Source organism: Canis lupus, chromosome 13 (assembly GCF_003254725.2).
Source record: "Canis lupus dingo isolate Sandy chromosome 13, ASM325472v2, whole genome shotgun sequence".
In the NCBI taxonomy this organism is placed as follows: domain Eukaryota; kingdom Metazoa; phylum Chordata; class Mammalia; order Carnivora; family Canidae; genus Canis; species Canis lupus.
Window position 1 is genome coordinate 42,618,479 of NC_064255.1, and position 16,926 is coordinate 42,635,404.

General features: G+C 33.9%; 1 protein-coding gene across 3 annotated transcripts in view; it reads right to left on the bottom strand.

Moving 5' to 3' along the window:
• The window catches only part of GABRG1 (gamma-aminobutyric acid type A receptor subunit gamma1), a 78,991-nt gene that overhangs the window by 21,781 nt on the left and 40,284 nt on the right, over window positions 1–16,926 (bottom strand). For all 3 annotated transcript variants that reach the window (XM_025435689.3, XM_025435691.3, XM_035708455.2), the window contains 4 exons: window positions 5,473–5,693; window positions 4,522–4,604; window positions 1,077–1,214; window positions 800–952 (listed from right to left, as the gene is read on the bottom strand). In XM_025435689.3, coding sequence (XP_025291474.1) covers window positions 800–952; window positions 1,077–1,214; window positions 4,522–4,604; window positions 5,473–5,693 — 595 coding nt within the window. The remainder of the gene's footprint in view (window positions 1–799; window positions 953–1,076; window positions 1,215–4,521; window positions 4,605–5,472; window positions 5,694–16,926) is intronic.

Below are 16,926 nucleotides of genomic sequence, written 5' to 3' on the forward strand. Positions count from 1 at the left end.
TTGTGCCTACTTTTTATTTTTTAAGATACAATTATCAGTAGTGTGCTTCATATCACTGCTCTTGGGAATGGAATTGATCAATAAGTTGTCTTTGTATATCAATACATAAATGGACGTTATTTTCTTTTAAACAAATGTACAGTAATTAGACATATGTTCTTATATGATTTTGACTATTGCAATTGATTGCTGAAGAAAGAAACCAAAAGTCTATTTTTTCAAGTATGAATTACAAATTACCCTTTTAATCAGTGCTATTGTACAGGCAACTCTCAAAATATTCAGACTAATTACACATTCTATAGATTACAGAAGCCCAGAAGTTTCTTGTCCCTTTCAGTGACTTGCCCTTCTGAAAAGTTCACTGTTGATTAGCACCATTGTAAGAACAGGAGCTTTCAAAGCCTTCTAAACACACATCGGTCAATAAAAGCTGGCTATCAGTGATTCAGCTAAAAAATAATATAAAACCTTGATGAGAAGTGATTAAAAATATAGACCAAATTGAGATTCAGGTATTGTGTGTGGTTTTGCTTATTAATTCTTGCTGAGTATTTATGTTTTTTCTCTTTGAAATCCATTAGCAGGAAATATTCTTAAAAAATTCTGAAGTTTTAAATTCTTTGTGATTCTATTTCTTACTTGTTTTTCATATACTCATTTCAAATATTGCACTAGAATATTTTTAAAATTTTACTTGATCGTAATGTAAAGGAGTATTCTAATATGTTCAACTCTAAACTTTCTTCACATTATTTCAACAGTCTCATGATATTATAGCATAATATTCATATCATACCAAGTGATGTTCTTGCAGGTACAGCATCTTTATTGATCCAAAAAGACACCCAAGAAAGTACAACTGTCAAAATACATGGGATGTAGGTTTGAATAGTGAAATATCCCATTCGTCTGCTCAGGTCAAAAAAAATTGTCATGATAATATAATCTCCTGGAAGAAAAAAAATTATTTTTGCTATTAAATATATAAAAGTACAGATTCCAACTTATAAATTTAAATACAAAGTCATCTGGTGTTAGCATCATTCACTGATTGGTGTTTGTTTCCTTCTTACCAGAGATTGTGTGAGAAATTTCAGTCGAGTTCCGTAACCCTACAAATGCAAACTGATATAATCTCCAGTATTTAGGATCAGCCACTTCAACAGAAGGTTTTTTCCACTTATACTCAATTTCATTTTTAGGGTACCCATCTAGGTAAAAGTTAAAATAAAAATATATAGATTAGCAAGATCTAAATCTGTTACTGTTCAATACCAACATTATTCAAAGACAAGTTCTTTGAAATGCATTGTTGTGTTATAGGATATATCAAACACAGGAAATATAACATAAAATATGTGTATACACTATATAAAAATGCATAGTTTAAAGTCAATCCCATAGTGATTAAATAATGATAATCCATGAAACTGCACTTAAATAAAAAAATAAAATCATGCTGGTGTCCACCCCAATCTAGTATACACTCTCATAACCAGAGGTAACCACTGACTTGATTTCTACAATAATCTTCTGTTTTTGTTATAGATTTTCTGATATGCATATCTGAAACATATAGCAAAATTTAGGTTCTTTTTTAATTTTACTTGATTATTGCCATACTAGAAACATTACTAATCTTATTATATTATATATATTATATTAATAAAATAATATGTAATGTAATATACATTATGAAATAAAATATTTTACTTCTTTCACTATGACATTTGCAATAGTCATTCATGCTAATGTATGTAGCTTTAGTAAATGTGTTCCATTGTAAAGACGTGCTGAAATTTATCCATTTTACTGTTGTAGACACCAATAACATTTCTTGTCAGCTATCATAACATTGCTACTAGTAACATGACAATACGTGCCTCGCAAAATACATATATGCAGGTTTCTCTGGGATATATACCTAGGTATGGGGTAGCTGAGGTCGTGGATTGCATGTAATTTCTACTTTATGAGACAGGGCCAATCTTCTTTCATAAAGAGTATACAATAAATTCAAAGTATACCAATACATTCTCTTGCCAGCCAGAGTGTGAAAGTATCCTTGGATCCATATTCTCATTTAACTTGATGTGGACAGCCTATTTTTACTGGTATGTAAGTGTATTTTATTTCACATATTCCTGATTACAAATGAAACGTAGTAACTTTTTCATATATTTATTAGATTCTTAGATTTCTCCTTTGGAAAACTGCTTTGTTCATCACCTATTCTTTAATTGGATTCCCTCCCTCTCTCCCTTTCTCTCTCTCTCTCTCTCTCACTCTCTCTCTTTTTCGGTCTGAATAGTTATATATTCTGAATACTACATCTTTGTTAATTATTTGTGTTGAAAATGTTTTTGTTTTTTTTTTTTTTTTTCATCTTGGAAGTTACTTAGGATGGAGCAAGGGCTTTTCAGAGTAATCAAGTGAAGGAAATTTAAGCTGCAAATTCGTGTGAAGGTAGGGTTGTAATTATATCCTCTCAAGGAGTTATTTCATCTTGGTATGCTGATTGCAGAGGCAACTTTTCTTTTAGACTTTAGTGGTTGTGTGTGTGTGTGTGTGTGTGCGCATGTATGGGCGTGGGGGGTGCTTCTTCATCTTATCCTAAGCGTCCAGCCTTTGTAACCCAGCTGTATGTGGAAATTATGTTCTATTAGAACATAATCCACAACGCTGTCAAAGTCAAAGCTCAAATTTACCTTGTTTGGCAAATGTCCTCAGGTTAAAACAGATTATAAACTTCCTTTCTGGCTTCATTTTTTATGCTTCACTTCCTTCCTAGTGATTTCACTCACATGTTTATGAGAAGATTTTTAATAACATGATGTCTTAAATTATTTTCAATGGAAGAATTGGTCTACCACGTTATAGGAACAGAATTTACCAATAACTTTTAAAATTTCCAAAACATATCATTTTGTACCAGGATGTCCTCATCAGCCATTCAATGAAATAGCTGCCATCTCTCCACTAACCTATTTAAGCATGTCTTCTCTCTTTTTTTTTTCATGTCTCCTTTCCTCTTCTATAGGGCTCTAATCATCCTACTTTTCCATATTTTGTATTTTTTAAATTATTATCAATGCAATATAATCATAGTACATAGGAATGTGGGCACAAATAAAAATAGTGAGCTTATTACTTAACTACTCTAAATTTCATGATATTGACTTTTAAAAAGGGGATATATTGAAATCTTTTGGATATATTTGTTGTGAAATATCAAGTATAGAAACCTTAATTCCCTGCTGGATCCATGTAAATACTTTAAAAAGTTAGCTATGATTATTATGTTTATGTCAGTAATAACCAATTGCTTTCACAGAGATAGATTATCAATTTATACCAAGGACAATCAAAGCCAAAGAGATAAATTCTCTTAATTCTCACACAAAGAATTAAGTCAGTGTCTAGAGGCAAGTACAATAATTGCTACATTTTCAAATATTTGCATATCAACTATTCATTGAGTGCTTGGATTAATCAAGTCTTTGTTATGATTTGGGTGTTTTATTCATTGAAAAGTTAATGTTAGAAAATTAAACCAGTAGATAAATTATAAATTTGAAAGGACATTTTAATGAGATAAAAATCAGTAAGAAAAGTCAAGAAAATCATCAATAAAAGCAACAAGAGATATTTGGGGATTTTGTAAGTGAAGAAGCAGGATACTTGTGAATACATAAAATTTACAGTGAATAGACTTTAGAATTTGATATCTAAGATACTCAAATTTCAATAGAAAGAAAATAGCATTAGACAGTTTGTGTATATAGGCAAAAACATTTTTAAAACTCATTTTACATGTTTTCTTAAGACTTGCTCAATTATCTGTTAACTAGAAAAACATTTTTATAAAAATCTATGTGAACATGTTAGTAAATATGAATTAAATTGATATTCATATAGAAAGGTAATAATTATTTTCTTGAAACAAAATACTTTTTATATTCAAAATATTTAGCTTTAATCATTTCTCTGTGTTTCAGTCTTTCTTTTGAATAAAATAAGCTTATTTCTACCTTGGCTTTTCCAACTCATTAAAGTCTTCTCAAAGATTTGCTATTCATGTAGTAAATATTATTCACCAAACCAATCTTTGAAACATATTTTAAAACCCAATGTAATAAAGTTAAACCTTGCCTCAGGGAGATGAACAAAATTTGAAGCAATATTTTATTCATGGCACTGTTAAAACATTTGAACAGAAACCTATCTTCAGGACTACTTTACTTAATCAAAATAGGAAAAAGGCACTTGGATTAAGCCAAAATTTGTAAGGAATGATATAATTAAAAATATACATTTACTATATGCATTTATTGTCAATTTTAATTTAAAAGCAAGAAACAAATACATCATTTGTAATTATTTTATCTGAGAGATAAACATAATCCACACTTATTAAAATTATATAAATCATATTTTATCTCATTTTACTTTACATTTTTAAATAAACAGAGTCAGAGGCTAAAATTCTATGAAATTATCACATATCTTGTTACTTACAGCTTGAAAATTCCAGTGGACAGGAATGTTCATCCATAGGAAAGTTATGAAGCTGAAGATAACATTCCGCATTAATTGTCAATCTGTTTAAATGAAAAAATAAATATTAAATAATAAGATATAATTTCAATCATTAAAAATCCCTTGTCTAATTTTCAGGAATGATTTTGGCCTACCATAGTAGACTGTGATCTATTAGAAAATAATAATAATTGCAACCTCTCAAAGTTTTAAAAGTGGTAATATCATAATATTTACAATATTGTAATATTATAATAGAATATTGTAATATTCTAATATTCTCCTCTCCAGCCAACTAAGCTACCATCCTGTACATTTCAGTTTAATTTCTTTTCAAGGTAAGAAATTTATACTTCAAGACCACAACAGACATTGCACATGTATAGAATTAACAATATACACGGTTAAGCACGGTGATTGTTTTCTCTTAAATTTTCATGAACTTCTTTTCATGAAGGATGATTCTTAATAAGATATGTTAGGATTTAATGTTCAAGACAATGAATTAAATAAACTTGAATATCATATACATCAACCTTTGTTTAATGCTTTCTTGAGGATGTTTTACTACATTATTGAAAATTTTAGAGCAGGACAGGCTCCTAGAGAAAATCTAAGTAAACCATTTGCATCACAGGTTTATAAGTTAGAAAACATCATGCTCACACCACATCCTCTTATGCTTCAGAGGAGGCAGCTATCAAGAGGTTTTTCTTCTTTGCATTTAGTCCCTTCCATACACTAGTTACTCTGAGCTTAAAAAAAAAAAAAAAAAAAGCTTCCAAAATATTCCACCATTTTAGATTTTAGTGGATGAAAGGAACTCCATATTTCTGCCTTTGTAAAACTGAAAAAAGAAAATTTGTAAGTTGATCAAGTATTAGTACGGAAAATAAATAAGAGCACCTATCTTTTAAAAAATAGTATTACCTTAGAGTATATAGAACTCGTCCATCATTCCAAATTCGAAGCAGACGGTTAGGAGTTGTTATCCAATGTGCATCAGATTTTCTTGAGTTTCGGAAGAAAGTGTCAGGAATCCAAATTTTTCCTACCATATTACTGTTAAGCATAAGCACTTTCATGGTACTGTTGAATTTTAAACGACTGTCAAACCAGGTTTGGGCAAAAATTATATCTATTGTGTATTCCTGAAAAATAAAAAGAAGGGTAACAACCTATAATAGTAAAGTCACTATTTTAGATGTTTTCTTCAGATGTTTAAATTTTTACATTATAAAGTTTCTGTAAGTAAATAGCACCAAACTCGGTCTTCTCAAATTAAAAAGAGTATGCCATTATCTTAACCTTCTTCTTTAAATGGTTACCTATGTCATACAAAACAAAACCCAAAATTTCTAGTAATAACTGCTTCCCAGTGTGGCTTTATAATTGTTCTGTATATTTTACTCGAGATTTTATAATACATAGGATATAGTCATTCAATATAAAAGCAGAGTATCTTAATGTTAACAATTAATTTTTGTGATATTTATACAGAGCTGAAGTTAAAAAAAATCACAAACAAGCACAAAATCAAGATGCAAATACTCATCAAGTTATATGAAGAGCCTTATATTATGTCTTTTGTCCAAAAAATTAATTACAATTACTTAGCTCCACTGTTTTCAAATGTTTTGAAGCAATCACACACATGCACATCCCCCCATGAAGTGCATATAACATGCCAAGCACTATGTTGAGTTTTGCATGTATCCTGTCATTAAATCCTTACTGCAACCGTGTGAAATATTACTGCTACAATCTTTATTTTTAAGTCACATGTCCTAAGCAATGCAGAAGTAAAATAATTCTCCCCCATCACAGAGGTAATTAGGCAGTTGATAAGGAGACTGAGCCACCACAGGCTGAATCCCAAATCCACATCCACAACCACCTCATATAATGGTGGTCCTAGTGGAGCCCGATGGGTGCAAATATGAGAGCACAGGCTGGGGCCGTTATCAGCAAGCATTGCATGGTTGAGAGAGAACCCTCAAGGAAGTGATTGTATCCTGAAAAAAATGCCTGCCAAAGTATAGGCATTAAGATTGATTTAATAAAAATTAATGAAGAAGAATGCAGTAATCGTCAATGCTATTGAGGAAGGTGATCATAGGCACGTGTGTGTAAAACTTTCATATTAAAAGAAAAAGAAAAGAGTAAATTGAAAAATATGCAGTATTATGTGAGTTACTTGTGGTGGGAAATATCGGTTGCTCACGCCTGATAGAGTGCCAGCAATTGGCCAATTTACCTGGATGGACATATTAGTTTAGAGTTTGAGAAATGAATGAAAATCTGAAAAAAAGGTAAGGAGAATAATAAATAAACAGACTAAAGTCAATTTGTTCATAGGAAAGTTGTATCAAATCCTAGTTTCATGGCTAGTATATAGAGGAAATAAAGAAGGAATATGGATTAGGAAGGAAAGCCTTCTTTTAGGTATTTCGTATTTTTTTACCCTTTATTTATTGAATAAATTATGTAATTTTAAGGTGTACGGCATACAACATACATAAAGTTACTTTGATACATTTATAAACCGTAATATGATTGGCACTGTAGCAATATTTATATTACATAAATGATGGTACATTTTGTCTATACTCATTATACTGTACATTAGATTTCTATGGCTTATTTGCTGCTTACAAGTAGAAAATACTTATTACAAGTTTGTACCCTTTAACACCATCATCTTACCTATTTTGGGTGAATAGTGTTCCAATTCGGGAAAAGCACAAACATATTAGCAATTATTTAAAATCCAACAAGGGCCTAGACATTATGCAGTTGCATATGACATGTGCTTTATAAAGGGATTAAAAAATGTAGATAAGTCACTATGAATAATTTGTCCATATTGTAATACGTGATCATTCGATAATCTACCAATATATTTAGCATCTACTGTGTGTTTTGCATGGATGTGAAGACATGAAGTCCTTAAGCACAAAAACACTTGCACCATGATCCTCTCCTGACATAGTCTTGACTGCCATAAGGTTGCCAAGATTGAGAGAGAGAGAGAGAGAGAGAGATGACTAAAATTTATTTTTTCCAACTTAGTATGGAATGGTACGGAATCAAACTGTGCCATGGAACACAGGCTGAAGGTACTTTTGCAACCAGGTAAGCTTTATACATTCGATAGCCACAAACTTGCTGACGTACTGTTTGTTCATAACTCAAGCTGAGCCATAATGCAAAACACATGTCATAATACATAATATTGAAGTGTATTTGTTCTTTAGATGCTTCATCATCTTATTAAGTGATATTAATGGAGTGGACATGCATTTAGGTGGGGCCAGTGGACCCTCATGTAAAATACCACTTTCTCCCTGAATCTTGTGGAAAATCCTCAGACAGCTTTTATAATAGTTATCTTTAACCCCTATTCTGACCTCCAACTTCTCAGGCAGATGTCTTTTCTTTGTAATAAATTATGATTTATCTAAACAACCTCTTCAACCAACACAACTAACCATTCAGAGTCTAACAGTGCAACCTGTGTTAATGACATGGTTTCTGGTTTTAATAGTAAATGCAAATAGAAGGAAGGCTCATACTCATTTTACGGTGGATCCTAAAGAGAGTATTTAATAACATTATGTGGCAAAAATGCTCTGTACCTCTGTATGGCCTCAAACTGTAGAAACTGCTTACGATAAAGGATAAGGCTTACACATCTGCCAGGATTCTGGCTCGGCAAAGATCCAATGTTGGTTGGTAAAGAACATCATGCTACCGGATAGGTATACTGGGCTGACATATTCCTAACTAATAGGGTAACAAAGGGAGCCCTTGAGAGAGAACTAACATGTATGGGGATGGGATGTAGCCAGCAGCTGTGAATCCTGCTTAGCAGCTGACCGGATCTTCTCTGGAATACCTGTTGATACAATCGCTAATCTCCATTGAAAGAATCATGATTTCTAAAGAGTAAACTCTCTAGGCAGAGTCTTGGGGGGAAATGGGAACATTTTCTACTCACAATTATTCCCTCAATCTAGGACCAAGAAGAGAAAGATACATAGCATGTGTCTTGATAATCCGATCTTCCTAAATGTTTTGCAGATGTTAATACTTCCATGCTCTTTTAAATTGCTAATCCTTAATAAGTGCTTCACTGAGATAAGAGGGTCATTAAAGTTTGTGCTATTTTATATGTAATCGAAAATCCAATTTCATTTACTCATGTTGTTAGTATAACTTCCAGAAAATGATCAAACTGTGTTATCGCTCTTCATGTTCTTATTTAGAGGTTAGCATTATCTGCATGAAAAACAAGCAAAAGAAACATGAGAAGGAATGTCCATTCACTCAGAACAAGTACAATAGCTTCTAGAATAAGCATTTTGAAATAAGAACAGTGCATTTAACATTTGAAATTCAGTGTTCATCGTGACACTCACTTTGTTTTCTTGCAAGTTGGCTGAGAAAAGAGCATTAGTGAATGAAGGTGAAGAAGTGAGTCATCTTGATTTCTAACTCAATCAAATCAAAATGTAGCTGATGGAAGTGTGCGTCCCATAGTCTTTTTACTACATGGTCAGACAAGCAATGATGGACTGTGTCTCACGCTTAAAAGAACTAGTTAATTCAATATTATCCTCTTTCTACTAATGGAAGAAACTTCACCCAAAATGCAGACCTAAGTAATTAATGTAGGTGCATCATTTCATCATGAACTCTGATCCAGATCAGGCCCTCACACCCTGCCATTAATCTCTCCCTAAACTAGCTACTCCCATGGCCAACTAGCTATTCCCATGGCCAACTAGCTATTCTCATGGCCAACTAGTATGCTGGGCCACAGAATACTTGACAGGACATGAGATACTAAGGTTATGTTCATGCAGAGAAAGGGTACAGGCACAACTAACCCCCAGTACAGATAGCTCTCATGGTAGAAGTTCAGAGGTAGCTGCTCCACCTTGCACAGTTATTATAAAAGCACCCATTCTTGATACTATCATGATAGGGTTAAGTAAAAACTTGGTGTTATTCTATTTGAAAAATAGAAAAAGAGATAAGGAACAGAGAGGATATGTCAGGATAAATCATTGAAGTCATCCAGAAATACACTAAGAGATATTTAAGAAGTAGACATTAATCTTGGGTTCAGTTACCAAACTTTTGGCCTCTTACTTTTAGGTCTCTAAAAGTGCATGCATCATTTAACTTTTTAACAAATATTTTTCAGTGTTTAAGTTACTTCTATGTTGTTCTGGGTTGACAAAGATGAAAATGGATCCTTCCTGTTATGAATATACTAACATAAAATAAAAATTGGACATTAATAAAACTTGGGAAAGGTACAGTTAAAAAGACATGGAAATAGTCGACGTTATTTTCAGGTAGGTAAACTTAAGGAAGACTTTATGACAGAAGTTGTATTTAATCTGAACCCAGAAGGATATATGAAATTCAGATATGTGAGGGATCCTTGGGTGGTGCAGCGGTTTGGCACCTGTCTTTGGCCCAAGGCGCGATCCCGGGATCGAATCCCACGTCGGGCTCCCGGTGCATGGAGCCTGCTTCTCCCTCTGCCTATGTCTCTGCCTCTCTCTCTCTCTCTCTGTGACTATCATAAATAAATAAAAATTTAAAAAAAATGCTTTCCCTTAAAAAAAAATTCAGATATGTGAAATTCAAATAATAAAAGTGGGGAGGAAGTAAAGAGGTAGTAAAATGCAGGGCATAATAAGAAAAAAAGAATGTAAGTCATATATAACAGAAAAAAGTCATGTATTTTCTGTCCATCAGGGTATGTGCATTCCTCAGATATACAGAAAATTCTACACGTGGAAGAGTTTTTGACAACAATTATCTAAAATTACCAATTACCAGTAACTGACTCTGGGACCTAGACCCAGCTCCACCCCATGTACTGCTGAACTGAATATTCTAAACTAAAAATCCTATTACTTAATGTGTTAATTTTATGCATCATACTTAATCAGACATTTCCTACTAGATATTTATTCTATAATATTCAATTTACAATTTCAAAGAGTAAAACATCAAGCTTTATATAATCACAGACAGCTAAACACTACAAAGGATACAAATTTTAAAAATCCCAGTCCTTAAAAAGTGTATTATATACTGGAGAAGGTAGATTCTGGAAGTATATAATAAGCAACCGAAAATTTGTTCTGTGAAAATCTATATTAGTCAAGGTTCTCCAGAGAAACAGGTCATAAGATGGATGGATGGGTAAATGAGCAGATGGGTGGATGGGTGGATGGATAGATGGGTGGATGGATGGATGGATGGATGGACGGATGGATGGATGGATGGACAGAGAGACAGAATAGATTTATCTTAAGGTGTTGACACAGGAAATTGTAGGGACTTCAAAGCCAAAAACTTGCAGGGCAGGCCAGGAGACTGAAGAGCCAGAGAAGAGCTGATGCTTCTTCAGTCTTGAGTAGGAGGCCAGTCAAGTGGCAAAATCTCTTCTTCCTCGAGGGACCTCAGTCTTTTCTTGTAAAGCCTTGTCTGATTGAATGAAGCCCATCCACAGTATAAGGGGTGAACTGATTTACCCAAAGTCTACTAATCCCACATCTAAAAAAAAATATAGCCAAGCTGTGGAAGGAGCCTCGGTGTCCATTGAAAGATGAGTGGATAAAACAGATGTGGTTTATGTATACAATGGAATATTACTCAGCTATTAGAAATGACAAATACCCACCATTTGCTTCAACATGGATGGAACTGGAGGGTATTATGCTGAGTGAAGTAAGTCAATCAGAGAAGGACAAACATTATATGGTCTCATTCATTTGGGGAATATAAATAATAGTGAAAGGGAATATAAGGGAAGGGAGAAGAAATGTGTGGGAAATATCAGAAAGGGAGACAGAACGTAAAGACTGCTAACTCTGGGAAACGAACTAGGGGTGGTAGAAGGGGAGGAGGGCGGGGGATGGGAGTGAATGGGTGACGGGCACTGGGGGTTATTCTGTATGTTGGTAAATTGAACACCAATAAAAAATAAATTTAAAAATAAAATAAAATAAAGAATATATATATATATATATATATATATATATATATATATATATATTCACAGCTACATCTAGACAAATACCTGGGTACCATAGCTCAGCCAAGTAGACACACAAAATAGACCTTTCACTGCAGAGCTGTAACAGTAGGAATGGCCATTCATCGATTCAGGAAGCCTTAGCAAAAATTATGCAGGGGTGTATTTGCTAAACGAATTAAAATGACTAATTTTTGTAGGAAGAAGAATCATATTTCTCCAGCTGATGTTTTTATGTAAATCTATACTCTTCATTTGGTCCCATGTCCTGCTCACTCTATCTGTTCCATAGTTCTCAATTGGCTAAATGTAATATATCATTTCTTAATAATTTCCTGTCTCTTTCTCATTCTCTGAACTCTGAACTTTATCTGAATAAACTTTCTCAAAGTCTTCATGGAAAGCTGTTTTGGGGAAGGTGCACAGGAAGTGCTGGCAAAGCCATGAGTCCCACATTCCTAACCCTATTCTACATCCCCATTTCAATTACTAATTCGAAAAGTTTGCCTGTTTTCTATGTATATTTGTCAGTGGATTCAGAATCCATGCATATGGATAAAATACAAGATTTATTAGTCCTTTCAAATACCAAATATGCTCTAGAACATATAGATTACCATTTTTTTCCCATACCGATATCCCCTTGTTAAGAAGCTTCCGGATTCAATTTTGGTATTGCATAAAGGTAATCAAATTTGGAATTCTATTTTTCAACTGGAGGACTCCCAAAGAAAGTCATATGCTTATTTGCAAAGTAAATTCCAAAATATTACCTGCCTATGATTACTGCATGAGATCAAACATACAATATTGCCTATTTCCTGTACCATTCATAGGGGAATAGGAGGTGTAGACCATCCTCTTGCTGGACGTATACTGCTAGGATGAGAAAAGTCTTAGACATTGCAGTATCTCTATCAGTCTACCATGAGAAATTCATTACTTCAGATCTTGAAATTTTAACAGTAAGGTCCTCTAAACATTTATAAAGTTGTGAACTTAACCTTCCACAGTTATGCATGTCCTGAGACGTTTCACCAAGATCATGATCAACTGATCCTAAATATCACACGGAAGGACAATTTCTTGACAAAATTCTAGGAAATTTCCCATTGTACAGGCATCCAAAGGATATTTACTGTCTCCCCACTTTTCTGAGGTGGATATAAAAGAGGAACAGATATGCACATGGAGTGTGTGGCACCTGCAACACAGGGAGCTGACGCGAGAAACAAAAGCAATCTGGAAGGCAAAAGAAAGGCATTCCAGAGTCACTATAGCACTGCATCAAGCACAGATACGGGCGAAAAAGCAGCCAAGTGAGGCTCCTGACATATAGTCAAGAGAAACCCAAGTTCTTTCCAGGATGGAGAGTTGGACCAACCTGAGTCCATGAGGTGCGACTGCACTTAGAGGGGGGTCAGTTTAGTGTAGTAACTGGAGATGAATACTACCACTGGGAAGACTTCAGGGCCTTGAATTCTGAATATAACAATTTTCAGTTGGCCTTCAGTAATTTTCCCACCTCTTTATGCCTCACTTCCTCCTCTTGAATCTGCATAATACAGAGTCTAGTACATAAGGCTCTTGCTGATATTTAATGTAATTACTTCAAACAGTGATTTTACACATAGTAAGTATTCTGTATTTTTATGGTCATAATAATGAAGGAAAGACACCATATCATTTTAAAAAGGGGGTAACAGGGCCTTTGCAAACATTCCAATTTACAGAGATTATAAGACACAGCCATGCAATGCCTCTTCTGGAAGATATGAACATTTTATAGACATTGTTTTATTTTTGAGGCAGTTTCTTCATGTATAGAGACAGCCAGTTCCAATACCAAGATTCTAAGTCATAAAAATTCTCTAGCTTCTGGAAAACTATAAATATTCATATTAGCTCATTTGCAGAATTTGAGTCGGTTAATCAGTTTTTGTTCATGAAACGTTTAACCCACTCAAAACTGGGGACACCGGTTGAGTCTTGTTTTTCTCCCACTTCAGCGGCCACTCCTTGTTGGTCCCCTTTGCTAGCTCCCCTGCATCTTTCACATGCCTAAGTAATGCAGTGCTCCAGTTTAATAACACTCAGTTCCCTTCTCTTCACCTCCAAGATGATCTCATCCAATCTCATAACTAAGTATCACGTATATAGCCGGAAGCATGCAAAAGCTATATTCCAAGTGCAAACACTTCTCCTGCAATCCCAACATGCATGTGTAATTCCCTCCTTACTGTTTTCATTTGGATAGCTAACACCTCAACCTTACAATTTCAAATAGAACTCTTGAACTTCAATATCCTTCAAAAAAAAAAAATCTCTTCTCCATCTCATTAAATGACAATTTTATCATTCCAAGTTTCCTGTGAAAAAAATCTCAGAGTCATTCTTGATTCCTCTTTTCTCTAAAACTTCACATCTGGTCTTCAAAATACCTTGGCATCACCATTTTCAAATTATTTACAGAATCTGATAAATTCTCATTTGTTTCACCATCATCAACTTTTTCCCTGATTATTGCAATTACTTATAACTAGTTTCCCTGCTTCCACAATTGACCTCCTACAGTTTGTTCTTCACTCAGAAGGATAATGGTCTCACTGAAAATATGCAGTCATAGCATACCACTCCTCTGATCCCATATTCATTCAGACAAAAAAAACAAACATAAAAAAACATAACAAAACAGTATCCTTTCAGCATATTAAGGGCTCCAGATGATCCAAACCCTAATTACACCAACTTTTCTTACCTCTTTTAACTCTTCTTAATTTTACTACAAACACTACTATTCTCCTTGCTGTTCCAGGCACATTCTTATCTAAGAAACTTCTCCTCCTATTCCTTCTGGGAAAACACTCCCTAGGTACCTGCATGACTTTCTCCTTTACCACTGTTGATTTCTATTCAAATGTCACCTAATAAGTGATGCTTCCTTTGGCTACTACATGCACTAAAGCCTCACCACCATCCTGACCCTTCCTATCAAGTGCTTTGCCTCACTTCTCTTTATTTCATTATTAACACTTCATAAGTTATATGTTTACTTATTTTATAGTGCCTCTCAAGCTGTGTGTAAGCTCCATGAGGGCCAGGGGAATTTGATTACTCAATCCTATAAACGGAGCTCTTTTTCTTTTTAGCATGCATTCTTATTTTTTTTATTTTTTATTTGAGTATAATTGACACACAATATTGCATTAGTTTCAAGCATATAGCATAGTCATTCAACAACTCTATGTCTTACACTCTGCTCACCACTCAATGGTGAGCATAGCTCACCTTCTGTCACCATTCAATGATATTACAATACTATTGACAATATTCCGTGAACTGTACCTTTTATTCCTATGTCTTATTGATTGCACAACTGAAAGACAATATCCCCCACTTCCCTTTACCCATTTTGCCCAATCTCTAGATCCCTCCTGTCTGGCAAGCCTTATGCATTATCGGTAGGAATGTAAATTGGTATAGCCACTATAGAAATAGTATAGAGCTTTCTCAAAAAACTAAAAATAGAAATACAGCACGATCCGATAATTTCACTACTGGGTATTTACAAAAAAAAAAAAAAAAACACTAATTTGAAAAGATATATGCACCCCTATGTTTATTGCAGCATTATTTACAATAGCCAAGCAGCTCAAGTATCCACTGATCCACTGATAGATGAATGGATAAAGAGTGTGTGAGATACACACACACACTCACACACAAACACACACACACACTATGGAATGTTACTCAGTCATAAATAGGATGAAATCTTGCCATTTGTGACAATATGGATGGACCTAGAAGGTACTCTAAGTGAAATAAGCCAGACAGAAAAAAGCCAAATACCATATGATTTCCCTTATATGTGGAATCTAAAAAAATAAAGAAAGAAAAAGCAAATGAATAAAACAAAAAGCAAAATCAGATTTGTAACCTCAACTCTTAAAAATAGCATCTGGCATATAAAAGACAATACAGAGCTGTTTATGGAATAAATGGACTATACATATATTTTAGTCCCTGGTGTTTATAATGCATTTGAATTAATCTGAAAAGTTAGGCCAAAATCTCACAAATTCATGGCTTAGTTCACAGTTACATAGGTCTATGATCTAAACTAGGCTGATAGTTACAGGTCTATAATCTAGAGTCATATAAAGAGAGGTCAAATACTGCTACCTCTGCAATGTGTGAGAGGTTACACTCTAAATGAGGAATCTATAAATACACAGCATGACATGTGGAAAGAAATAACCTTCAGGCTACTATCAAAAGCAAGGTAAGGAATTCTCTGCAACAGATGATTGCTATTCAAGTGAGGGCTCTGCTTCCTGGAGAAGCACTATCACCAAAGAACCATCCATGTTCCATGTGCATGTGCAACATTTGCCATTGATTGGTTCAGTGCTAGATAGTCAGAGTCTTTACTCCGTGGTCTGAATGTGACAAGTATTCCTGCATCTGTAGCTGCACTGTATTAAAAATATATTTCTCACTATTTGTACACTCGAAATTTGTTTAGTGGATAGATCTTAAATGCTCTCACCACAAACACATACACAGAAAAAAAAAAAGGTAACTATGTGAGGTGATGGATATGTTAGGTAGCTCAATTATGGCGATCATTCACAAGGTGTATGTGTATCAAAACACCAATATTACACAATATATGCAATTTTTATTTGTCAAATGTACCTCAATGAAGCTGAAAAAAAAAACATTTCTTGCTATTAGAATTAGTCTTCCAATCTAAGCAAGATGGAACACATATTTGGAAGGGATATATCTAGAGAGAATCCGCATGTCTCATGTTTTAAATTGTTTATATTAATTACTGCTTTATAGACTCTTTCCATTGTCCATATTCTTAATGCAGAAAATGAATTTTCTGACACTGACAGTATGCTGCTAGAATGGCATTGTTTGTACTGCTTTAGAAGCACAGACTTCCAGTGTTTACCTCGGGACTTTGCATATAATTGTGCATATTGCAAAGCTGAGTGTTCTTATGAGAAAATCCAAGGCTTAGCACACAATTTGCAGAATTTCCATTATAGAAATTTGTCATAATTTCCATAATAGCAAAACATCAAATGTCACATTTTAATTAAATCGCAGAGCAATTGATGTGAGTTCAGATTCACTGTCAATCTAAGATCTAAAACTTTAGTATTTCATTAAAATCCTTTCCACTAAAAAATATATAAAAATAACATACAGAATAAGGGATAAGGCATTGTCTTTTAATTATATGCACAATTTTAAATACATGTCAGATAATCAACAAAATGAATACTGATACATCGAAAGAGTGT